The sequence below is a fragment of the Oreochromis niloticus genome, linkage group LG15 (assembly GCF_001858045.2).
Source record: "Oreochromis niloticus isolate F11D_XX linkage group LG15, O_niloticus_UMD_NMBU, whole genome shotgun sequence".
NCBI classification, from domain to species: domain Eukaryota; kingdom Metazoa; phylum Chordata; class Actinopteri; order Cichliformes; family Cichlidae; genus Oreochromis; species Oreochromis niloticus.
The window spans coordinates 36839713-36852163 of NC_031980.2; the positions used below are offsets into that span (position 1 = coordinate 36839713).

General features: G+C 43.1%; 1 protein-coding gene across 4 annotated transcripts in view; it reads right to left on the reverse strand.

The window, feature by feature from the left end:
* Nucleotides 1–25: 25 nt before the first annotated feature.
* Nucleotides 26–12451, reverse strand: part of ttll7 (tubulin tyrosine ligase-like family, member 7) — an 86316-nt gene continuing 73890 nt past the window's right edge. For 2 of the 4 annotated variants that reach the window (XM_025898729.1, XM_025898731.1), the window contains 4 exons: nucleotides 7671–7844; nucleotides 6324–6427; nucleotides 2691–2795; nucleotides 26–1866 (listed from right to left, as the gene is read on the reverse strand). In XM_025898729.1, the coding sequence (XP_025754514.1) occupies nucleotides 2713–2795; nucleotides 6324–6427; nucleotides 7671–7844 (361 nt within the window). In that variant the 3' untranslated portion in view covers nucleotides 26–1866; nucleotides 2691–2712. The remainder of the gene's footprint in view (nucleotides 1867–2690; nucleotides 2796–6323; nucleotides 6428–7670; nucleotides 7845–12451) is intronic. The other 2 variants (XM_019346051.2, XM_019346049.2) reach the window with 2 other exon arrangements.

The following is a 12451-nucleotide window of genomic DNA, read 5'->3' on the forward strand; positions in this document are numbered from 1 at the left end:
AGTGACAAAAAAGATGAAATCAGTTTGTTTAAATATTTTATTGCTATGTAAAATTAAAAATCTCATACCTCCAATGAAAAAGTCCGGCTCTTAAATAAGACAAATCAATCAGGCAAAATAAAAATGTTTGGCATTATGAACGGATGTTGTGGACGAGGGGAGAGTTCAGTTTGAGCAGATTTAGCACAGCATTGCTGCTACACTTGTTAGTCAAAACTGTTACAAAATGCACACTGTACCGTAGCGTACAGACTACCATCTTTGAAATTCTAGTTATCAACTCATGGGCTAGTACACACAGTAAACTACTAAACATGGAACACAATGTTTCTCCCTATTAACATTTAATCATTTAACCGAAGGCTTACAGTAGTTCATGACACATTAACCTTAAATAAAAGTCAGCTAACATTTGATGCAGACGTGCGTATTATTGGCACATCTGTGAAATCCCGAGCACTTAACTACAGTGCGGTGGGGGGTGTTGGGTGGGGGATAAAGGCTGTAGCTGCTCATCCCAGCCAAATCTCTGCTGTTACAGTACAGTACATTTGAACAGATCAGCCAAGTAATTCAGCAAGTCGAACAATCTCTAAATCGTGCAACAGATCCTCGTCATCCCTAACGCATCCAAACTCGAGACGACAAATATAAAAGTGAAGTGTCTTCTTTTCGGTGCAGCCAAACACAAAGAAGACGAGAATAATTAATGTCAACGCAGAACTTCAAGTATATTCCAAACGCAGCTCCTTTGTCTAACCACTACATCAGAGTCTAAAGGGACTAAAATCTAGGCATGCAAGCACTACTAATGTGCAGCCACTTTTCTCTCTCTGTTACAAACTGCAAAGTGCATATTAGGAACTGGTGTGCGCTCTCTGAGAGGTTTGGCTCTTGATGCTGTGGCATTAAAGTCGTCTCATTCTCTAAAGAGGCAAATAGGCTTGGCTTTACTACACTGACATTCTAACCGTTGTGTTGCTCAATAGTGCTGCACTTAATAATATCACACAGGGAAAACATGAAGCATTAGCATTCAAAAGGTGACCCGTTTTCGGGTCCTCCGGGCACCACATCTGGACTGCAAAAAAACCTCCAAAAGCTAGAACGTAAAGTGACCGTTGTTAACATAAAGCCTCTCTTATAAGTTAGGAAATAAATAACATTTCAACATTTCAGAAAACGGAAACAAAATAACTGATTATAGTCGGCAAAAATAAGATTTGTACATCCACTTTTTTTTAAATTTAAATGATGGATAGCTTTGTTAGTCCATGTGCATTACGCATCAGCATTCACTGCAGTCATGGAAAAACCTTAGAAAATAAATAAGTACATAAATAAATAATCCTTGCATTGTTTTAGTGTTTGTTATTCTTTTCTTTTACAGTACCATGACTTGTAACTGTACAGTGAGTATAATACAGCAGTTACAATGAGAAACGAGGGGCAAGCCCATCGCCTGGCATTCGAGGGGCTAGAGGGAGGGGACCGAGGGTAATGGTGGTCTGCTGAGCAGAGTGAGCAGCTCCCTTTAGCGATCCCAAATCATCCAGCCTTGCTTTGTTGATCTTCCACAAGGAGACTGGGCCAAAACGAGGCCCCATCCTGGGGTCCAGAGCAGCACCAAATTCAGATCTATACCAGGATACCTAAGATCTGGGTTTGGCTGGGTTAAAAAAGTCAAGGGAGGCGAGGTTGGGGAGGAGGGGGGAGGTCAAAAGGCCAGGGTTGCCACGGTGACCTCAGAAGTGGCCCATCCTGGCGGCAAAAAGGTTACGGGAGCGTGGCACGGCTGAGGAGATGCTGCCAAAGCTGGACGAAGGCCACTTCATGATGAACTGGGAGGTCACTGGCAGCAGATACCTGGACAGACGGACAAGAGCGAGGGACGGAGGGATTAGGAGAGAGGATGAACATAATGAGAGGATTAGTCATGCAAAGGTCGCAATTTAGAGGTCGGGGCGCCTGAGTAGGCACTGAGACAGCATATAGCCAAGTTTTCATTAATGGTTCTGCCATTTATGACCATCTCCATTTGCACAATTCAACTTTAATATTTGCTTGGAAATTTGAAGATTAAAAAAAAGAAAGAAAAGGAAAGAAAGAAAAGGGGAAAAGAGTAGAAAAAATGAAAAACTGGAGACTTGTGAGATCCATATGAACTGCAGCGCTTTTTAAAACAGCTACGTTATTTTTTTTTTTTAGAATATTCCAGAAGAAAGTTAAAAATGCCAGTTGTATATATCACCAAGGACCAAGATCTTCAGATGTCTGCTTTTGTTTGTTCAATGGTCCAAAAGCCACAAATAGTCTTTTTTTAATCACATATAACCAAAACAAACAAACAAAAAATCTTCACATTGAAAAAGCTGAAAATAATAAACATTTGTCTTTCTTCTCTTTGCTTGGCGATTCTTGCATTTATCAAAATAATGATTTATGTTCTAATCTTTTAATCTTTTCAGCTCCAGTTTTGTGTAATGTACCAAATCTAAAGTATCATACACACAGAGCTCTTAGCTGCGGTCCTGTTTAATTAGGTTATATGCAGTAATTATGCATCTGCTCGTACAGTAATAAATCATGGACCTCATACCGACTGTCTTTTCTCTCAGTGCAACTGGTTTTTGGGGTTTTTTCAGCTTTGAGCCTTACATTATTTGGTATCATGAACATAAAATCCTCACCTATCATTCCGAGGCATAGACGTCAGTACTTTTCTAAGACTTTTCTATGACACCTTCCACCGAGACAGAGCAGTGAGGCAGCTCCTGCTAACAGCGTTCCAGTACCTGAGAATGAGACCAGTGTCAGGTTGAGACAGAGTCAAGGAGAGGGCTGAACCCTGCTTCCATCTTCCTTAGTTAAGGGAAATGAGTCAGGTATGGTTGTCAGAGAAATGTCAGATGAGATGATCGGGATCCTGGACAAGGTTAACTGAAGGTTATGCAAATGTTAGGGTAGCGTTCAGAAGACATGAGACGGGATGCTTGGATTCTTCTAGACTGATCGCTTAGAACAAGATTTACATTCATGGGCTTTCTCAGCACACATTCATATTGTGATATTAGACATTATGCCATCTTATTGCTATATCCGTGGCAAAAAGCCTAAGCTAATAATAAAAATACATCTAATATTCGTTTAGTTAAATGAGTACAATGGTCAAAGGGAATGGTCCCTATGGAAGCTCTTAAGATGTGACAATCTAATCAAAAGGGAGCCACTGGCGCTGAGGATTACAGAGCGAAGAAATAATATCTCCTTTTAAGCCAGTGCAGCGATAGCACACTTTTTCTCTGACAGCCCTCGTTTCTTGTGAAATAGCTCTTGGACAAATTAGCTGAGCAGCTTCTTCTGAAGTCGACCGGAAAAGGGGAGGAAAAAAAAAAAAAGGCATGTCGCTAAGGGCATCTGTTTCAACACAGCCCCAGACCCAGGAGAGTTAGGAGGGATTCAAATTAACTTGATTTACTCCAATGAGAGTGTCCTTGAAACAGCTTCAAGTGGGCCGCAGGTATCCCTCCAGCACATCATCTTCATCTGTGACTGGACTCGGCTGAACAATGGCTCAGTCCGACACTTCATCTCAAAGTTCTCCACTTAAACCCCAGAGAGGTTTGCAGGATACGCTCTGCTCTCGGCCTTTCACATCCGCTTCCAGCAGGTAGCTCAAAGCGCGGTCTTAAAAGAGTCCTTCTAACGATTTTATAGCACGGTTTTGGGTGCCACCCTTTGGATTAACTCCTGCTTTACTTGTGTTTCTCATCTCCGTGCTCGACACCTTAAAACATGTAAAGATTCACCCTACATCCACCGGGAATTTGTCTGTAGCTTTGCGGTGTCACGCTTCATTTCGTTTCCAAAGTTTTTGCTGTAAACTCCAAGAAAAGACATGAGGGAGGAAAAAAAGATAAGAAAATTGAATACTGAACATTCATTAGGCGCCAAGTGTGTGTTCTCTGAGATCCTCGGCTAGTCACTTTGAGAATATTCAGCTCATAAAAAGAATCACTGTGGTGATACTGGCAAGGGGTGAGATGGGGTGAGATGAGGGGGGGATCTTCTCATGTCCAAATGGCTGTCATCTCTGCAGGCTGCATTTAATTGGACCCTCGTTCAGCTTCTTCCAGGTTTGTCCTCTGTTTGATTGTTAAGAAGGTCTTCGCAACAATGTGCATGCTTGAAAGCCAGTGGGTTGCGGCTCATTCATGCACTTGTGGTTTACTTCAATCCATCAATTGACAGGCACACACTCTATGCACCAATCCATACATGCAATGCTACAATCTAGTGCAGTTCCTCCTGACAGGCCGATCTTAAGTCCTCCATCAAAATGCAACTGCCACAGTGAAATGACAGAGGCCGAGACAAAACAAAACACCATGACTGAGGAAGGAGAAGGAGACTGCTGCGATAGCTGATGCAATCAGAAACCAAGAGGTACAAAAGAGGCTTGAAGGTTATCTGCAGCCCTCATTCAGCTCCACACCCCAATTAACCCTAATTACTGCCACAGTTTTCAGACAAATGAAAGTTAATAGGATCTGAAACTTTTGTCATCATGGGAAAATTGTCTTCGGGTATTGACAGCAATTCCAAGCTTAACAAGAAAGTCATTAGCGGGGCTATTTGGCTACTTCTTCTCATCTGCCCACACAGGACGAAGGACTTGCCTATAACCCCGCCAGGCTGTTGACACACCTGATCGGGGCACTTCTCACGGGGAGGATGCTTGAACTTGAGCAGGCAGGTGTGGTCAACGATGGAGACCCCGTGGACCCGATCAACGCTGATGTGTGACAAAGGCTGGTGTATGTGTGTGCACGCACATGAGACAGTGGGTTGAATTTACAGTACAAAATTCAATGCAGTGATTTAAATGTTGCATAGCAAACTGTTTGAGACCATCATAGCTATCTATCTATAACATGTTGTATTTAAAAAGGAAAGACAAATACAAATGGATCATCCTATGAAAAACATGTCATTAACAGCCTCTGAGGAATAAGAAATATGAGTGTCAATAATGAATATGGTCTTATTCTATGGTAGTGTTGTAGTCTTTGACAACAGCAGGTGGATGAGTGTATTCAGGCCTGGAAAGTTCTGAAAGCTTCAGTTTATTATTGTTAAGTAATTGGTAACAATGTATTTATTTAAAAGTCTCAGTTAAACCAACCATTAACCACATTCTAATGTTTAGATATGATGGTCATTAATTGTGTCCTTAATGATGCAAATATTAATTTAAGACATGGAGAGAAGCAAAATCCACAATCTGTCTGTCATGCAGAAATGCAGTGTGTTTAGTCCAGCTGATGTCGCATCACCAAAGAAAACAAAGCAAGCACCTTCCAAAGTTTAGTGTGAATTTCACTTTCTGTGGAAGATGTTGCTTTAAAAACAGACAAATGCAATCAAACAGTGACATATCCTCCAAATTTCCTGTGCAGCTGGATGGGAATACAGCAAAGGAAAAGTAGTTGGAGGTTAGCGGAGTGCGAGTTACTGAAGAGGGACTGATGATCGTTGTGTAACAGTCACATGACATATGCATGCACACCCACGCGCTCTCATACACACACAATTTACCCTCTCATAAAAAGCTTATGCATCAATGACAAAATAATCCTAATTGCTTCTCAGCTATCTGAAGTGGTGGTGGGTTGCAACTGTCCCCTGCATGCCTGATGGAGAGATGCGAGCCACTTGTGCCGTGAAACTGCAAGCCACGCGATGTGAAGCCGAGCCAATTTCTGCCTTCTTGTGACAAGAAGAGAGGGGTGCTTAGGGTTGATCATGGCACTGATGCGGTGCAGGTGAGACGCTCGGCTCCCGCCGAGGCCACTCGTACTGAAAATGCACTCGGGGTGAGATGCTCTTGATAAAAAGCACTGAGTGAAAGGCGTAGTTGTAAAGCATGTGGTTAAAAAAGGGTGATGCGCTGCAAGCTGGCCGAATGGTTGTGGGGTTGACCAGCAGAGCTCCAAACAGTCTGAATGCGCCTCTTTCCCTCTGAACACACTTTGTCACAGTTTTGGTCTATTCGAGCATTTACAACACATCCTGTTCTTTTGCTCTATCAATTAATCTCAGCGTGGCTTATTTATTAAATGCTAGTGAGGGACAGAAGAGGACACCATGCTAGACTGTTGGTTGTGCAGCCAAAGCAACCATCTCTGGACAAGTGGGATCAAGCCTGTGTTACAGCTGTGAGGGTGGTGGAGGCAGCAGAAAGCAGTGAGTAGGGACAGTGCTGGAAGATGGCGGGGAAAGGGAGGGGGCGGGGGTTTAGCGGAACTAAACCAAGCAGAGACCTGCATCGAGGGGCGAAGAGACGGAGGAGGAGGAGGAAGAAGCGGCAGCGACAGCAGCAGGAGTGGAGCCATGGGTAGAGGTTGGTCCAGCAGCAAATGGGAAGCTTTTTTTTCACAGACATATATAGACACAAGAAATAGGGAGAGACACACCAACGCGTGCTTAAAGGATACCTACAGCTACTATATGGATACACTGGGCTTGATGGAGCTATGAATTCTAACTGTTAGTTATTTCATCGTGTTATCATATCTGAACAAACTGAATTAAGATAAAAACATGAGCGGCAACAGCAGGATAGTCAAAACCTAAACCGGCTCTTCAACCATACACAAACCTTAATACTTTTTTAACAGCTGAGGTTTTTATACAGTAGGTGCAAAGTGATAGCCTGTTAAAATATGCGCAAGAGTTATGAATCATGTAAAGTGAGGCCCCAGGAAATAAGGAGCTCTCTCTCGTAAGGTCATTTGCTGCACAGGCTCATCTGGGGTCTAATTGAATTAAGCAGGCCTCGAGGGGCCCCGGGCTAACCTGAGCGCTAATCTGTGGGCCATTATTTCCTGTTAACAGCACACTCCCTCTCTCCCTCTGCCGACCCAGCTCCCTCCCTGTCTGCCAGCCCAAAGCATATGTGATTTAAAAGTTCACTCATTACAAACCCAAGCTGCTGTCTCCTGCGGGGATCAACCTTAAAAAACAGAATGAGGCTGATTTTTTTTTTTTTTTGCTTGTTTGTTTTTATCAGGGTCTCCTAATGAAGATGATGTCTTTAAGGCTCTGCGGAGGCGAGAGAGGAAATGTTTTCTGACAGAGGTATAATGATGATAGGGCTGGAAATTTTAAATCGGAGTCTTTTTTTCCGTCTGTATCACTGACTTTAATCAGTTTTGTTTCAGTGGGTTTTTGTCAGAGTTGTAAGTTTATTAATAGGTGACTTAACAAGTTTCCAGCTAGACCTAAATATCGGAGGAAGACACCGAAATAAGTATCTTTGTTCAGAAGCCCAGTGGAGAGATGTGCAGAGCAAATAATGTGTAATTCCTTTAATTTGTTGCGATACCATTATGGCTAAACTATTGCTGGTAATTAACTGTAATAATAATGAATTTGAGACCCATTTCTAAATATGCCTCCTGGACCAATCCATTACCATTTTTTTAAACAGTTGAATTCAATTTTCTTTGCAGGAGTTAATCTCAACATTGTGCACAAGGATACCTACGACATTTGAACGCCCTCAGATCTTATACAGTATGGAGGATGGATAATTAGCTTTCTATGGCAGCGGGAAGCTAGAAGAATCTTTCAAAAATAAAGATGAAATGCTCAGACGTCCATCTCACCTGGTGTCATCCCACTCTGGGCTGAGTCCGGTCAAAGAACCGCGAGACTCTGAGACAAACTTGTAGACGACCAACAGGCAGTCTCGGCACAGCTGGACCAGCCTGCGACAGCACTGCAGCTCCTGGGGTGACACCACCTCACTGCTCTTGCTGAAGATGGTCTCCCAAGATGAACTGCAGAGCAGAGAGAAGTAGTTTAACACACACACACACATATATATATATATATATTTAAATTCTTCTTTTTTGCTTTAACTCATCATTATGAAGTCAATGTTGCTTGCACAATGTAATGACAGCGTTGTTGTTAAATTAGTTCCCTATAAGTCTTTGTCGAGCCAATTCAGTCTCCCTCCAGGCACAAAATTACCAGCTGGATGTCAAAGGCATTTAAAAAGTATCATTTTAATGTACAGTGTCTAGTGTATGCATGATAACCACATACATAAACACGCAGCCTTTCCCTCTCCAAGCGTGCGTACACAGCGCAGACATACAGGAAGACAGACACACTGAGGGGGGATAAAACAAATCCTGGTACAGTTAACCCCCTTTACAACCCCGGACATACCCCTGACTGTGAGAGAGCCTCAACAACTGAGAAACACAACCCCGGGGGGTACGTTTGATGTCTACCCCGTTTCACTTCTTGGGAGGTGGGGGGTGGGTGCGGGGGTGGCTCCTCTGAAAGGGTTCAAAACAGGGTGCGTCTCCATTCTCTTCCTCAAAGTCGTTTTCAAAGCCTGTTGAATTCATCAGCAACAATAGCTGCGAGGCTGTTTGATTGTTGTTAAGTCCCTCAGATAAAATATCAAACAACAGACAGAGAGGAGGTTGCGGGGGGAGCGCTTCCCTTGGATTTGGCGTGTGCTATCCGAGGTGCGCCGCTTCACTGTCTCCATGTGATATCAGGGCCCCCTGTTGGGTTCATCCATGTTGGGGCCATGGCCCGCTGTAGGGAGGGGCCAGACGATAGGCTAGCAAGCTAGCTGGATGATCCTGGGCAGGCTGTGATCAGACAAAAGCTGGACGGGGTGCAGCATGATGGGGGTGGCTGAGGCTAGGGTTGGCTAATCCTCATGAGCCACATGAGCCAATACCCCTTCTGCCCAATCTCTCTGCTCTTCTTTTACCGTCGCTTTCTCACTCAGTCGCTCCTCCACTTTTTCTCTAGCCACACTTCCATAAAACGGAAGCTTTCACCAGGGAGTAGCACTTTTTGAAGGAATTCAACATGTTTCAACCACAGGGAACCGGGTCTAAATTAAGTTCCGGGGTAATTAGTTTAGCCCCCTAAAAGCCCTGGGAAGGTAGTATTTTCTGAAAGTTCAGGTCCTCTGGGGTTGGAGCTTGAAGCGATAAAAAAATGTTTGATTGGTCCAGTACTTGCAGCATTTTAGCCGACCTGAGTCGATCTCTGCCACAGTAAAAATAAATAAAAAAATAATGTTTGCTTACTTTCAGAAATACAGCAGGAATTATCGGTTACTGTCTGTAAACGTTCAGACTGGGAGCGCCCACGAGAGAGACGGATGAGAAAAAGCGAGAGCAGAAGTGGTCAGTCGAGTGAATGAATAGAGGCTATGTGTTCCAGAATCATTACTACCATGTTATTATTTAGTACACTAGGAAGAGTTTTAGTGGATCCCAGTATACTGTACTTTGTAAGGAAAGCTGCAATCAGTAGTGGAAGTAAAAAGAAAAAGGATTCGATTTGGAACTGAAGGAGGGAGCAGAGTTATTGACTGTGGTAACATTTTAACGCACAAACAAACACACTCAGGCCTCTCCACCTCTGCACCATGCTGCGGGGAAGATGTAGGCTCTAGCAGATTTTGTGTGAATGCAGCTGAAGCACAGGCTTCATCCCGCGACGACCTGCAGGTCGGACAGAGACGTTCCCACGTGGCTGTGCATTTTTCTAATTTGCGTCATCTTCAGGGCCCTTTAAGACCGGAAACGCAGACAGCCATCGGTCAAATTCCTGCAAATAAAAGTTTGGAGTTGTCCAGCTGCTGTCTTTCTTCTCTCACTGCTTATCAACCCCTTAATCTCTATCACCTTCTCACTCGCTTCCCCAGTCTCCTTCAATTGAGAAGGGACGAATGGAGAACTGAGTGCAGCGACTTAGGTTACATCCTCTGAGCCCACTGCATCAAGAAAAGTCGCTGCTGAACAAGAGAACTGTAAGAAATATGGAAGGAAGGAGACGTGAGAAAGTCACACCTTTATCCCAGAAGAGAAAAAGATACTGGCAGCCACCAGTGTTACCCCCCAGCCTCCTAGCAGATGCACCTATGGAATAAATGTAAAAGCAGTAGGTGACTTCCTTCCTAAATGATTGCACTTGGAAAATGTTCAGCAGGTCGAGATCAGTGAGATTCAAACAGATACTCTTATGGTGTCAATTTGAAAATTCAGTAACAATTGATAATACAACCCATGACTAAGGGCGTTGTTCCTCTGTAATTAAATGGAATTTCAATGTATTTTATTTGAAATTACAGCATAATTATAGTTACTTACGAATACTTAAAGGTAGGCACACTAGAATAAGGGGGTAACAAGTCCGGCTTTTACAGGAAACAGAAAATAATTGCGCTGCAAGTAAAGTATCTCACATGTCTCGTGGAATAAAAATGTATTTTTTCCACTGTAGGTATGCGTGTCTACTTTTTACATGTTTTTACGTGTTTAAGCAAGTGGAAACTGGACGGTGCGTCTTCCTGATCAAGTGAGCTGTGACCGCAGTGATTCATCTTGTGAGGATTCATCTTCTGTCGCTTCAAGAAGTGGAGAAATAAATAAATAAAGGCACAATAAAACTTCAGAGTATCAGATAACAACCTAAAATGAAGGAACTCAGAGGCCTTCATTCACCTTCCCGTGCTTCTGTCCCTCCCCTCGCTTTCTTCTTGCTCTCACCAGTGAAAAAGCCTTGATTAACAGCCCAGATTTGTGACCTGAATTTGCACCCTGTCTACAAAGACTAACATGTTTCTTTCATGCCCAAGAGCTTTCAGGAAAGTGCAGTTAGGTCTGGTTGGTCTGTCACTCATTCTCTGTCATTCAGCTGCCATTTCTTCCGCAGTCATACTGAAAGAAAATGGCAAATTGTCCCTGCTGTCAGTGAAACTGATATATTGATGAAAACTGGGCTTAAGGACATGGAGGAAATTGTGTAGTGCAAGAACCTCTAGTTATGGAGATGGAAGAGTGACATTATGCAATGAATAAAGTAAGTGGTAATTGGCCTGCAGCGTAATCACTTGTTTGTGTTGTTTCTGAAGAATTAGACTCCCCGAACATTTTCATTCATTCCGGCGAGCTCTTTTTGATAACACGGGCAATTTTTCAAAGGCTCTTTTTTTAAGTCTTGATTTAAGTAATTGCTTACCATCTAAATCGATGTTACATTATAGGTACCGAGGCTGGTTTCATTCAGAGGTGCGCAGATTAGTTTTTACTGATCATTTTTTTCGCGTGACCCCAGAGCACGCTCAGCTGAAAAAGCCATTATAGCATCAGTGGAAATAATATCAGCAACGATTGTCTGTTTATCTCCATTGTAGCGCAGCTCTGTGTGAGTCTGCAATAAAACCTGCTTGTTGGATCCATGCACAAGTCCACACAACTGACGTTTGACTTTGATATTTGGTGTGTATGCAGCCTTCAAGAAGCTGATCTCTTTAGTGCCCATTTAGAGTGAAATTACGCAGTGCATGGCAGTAAATACAGATCTGGATTTTATTTCAATGAAAAGATCCGATGTGTGATTTTAGTGATTCTGTGCAGGTTTCTTCATCAATTAATTACTTCTTTTCTTTTTTGTTTCTGCAACAAGTTTTTTCTGTCCATCCAGTCTCTTTCTAGGAGGTTCTCTACCTCGAAATATAAAATTGCACCAGGGTGGAGTTTGGGCGAAATGTAAAAATTTTCCATCCGACAATCGTCAGTTCGATAACCGACGATAGGCGATGAATTCGTGCATGCGCAGACTTTTTGATGGATGGAGCAATGCAATCATGCACGGACTGGTTTGCACGTTTAGAACACACTGGAGGCGAAGGCGCAGACAGAAATGGACTGTTAGCTCAGCGAGGAGGTCGTAGACGGAGAAGACGATCCACTGGTTTGGTGGACAATGCATCTCCCAGTGATGTCACACATGGCATGGAAATATCCTTGTATACCAGCCGCAAGCACACCTTCAAACCCATCGACCACAGTCGATATATTCGTCCAATCACCCGAACGTATCTACCAATAACTCCTTTGTCATTCTAAGGCTTCAGTCACAGTAGAGTAAAAATAGGACAGCAGCCCCCGACAAACACTAGAGACCGATCGCATTGAATTTCTTTGCTGTCTGGGATCCATTGTCAGCAGTTGCGTTGACAAACTGGTTGCCCAGAGGTTCAGTGTGCAGAAAACTCAAACTCAGTCTTTAGAAGCACAGGTCACTTGCTGTGAGGCAGTGACTGTCCAGAGGATTGGCCAAGGTTTGCAATTAATTTACATTTAATTTATAAACACAGACAGATTATTGTGATCTACTGGAGTCAGTCTGCATCAAAGAGGCAGGAAATTTACTGTAATTTGCACAAAATTTAACACCGTAAGCATGTCTTATTTTGCACTCAAGATGCGAGTGATAGTTGCAGCGTTGAGTGTTTATTTCTTTGGAAGGCGAGAGATTGAGTCCATAATTCACACAGCTGGATGTCTCAAAGCTGTGAGCAAAAAATCCCCAAACTTTGGCTCTGTCGTTTCGCCTTTTT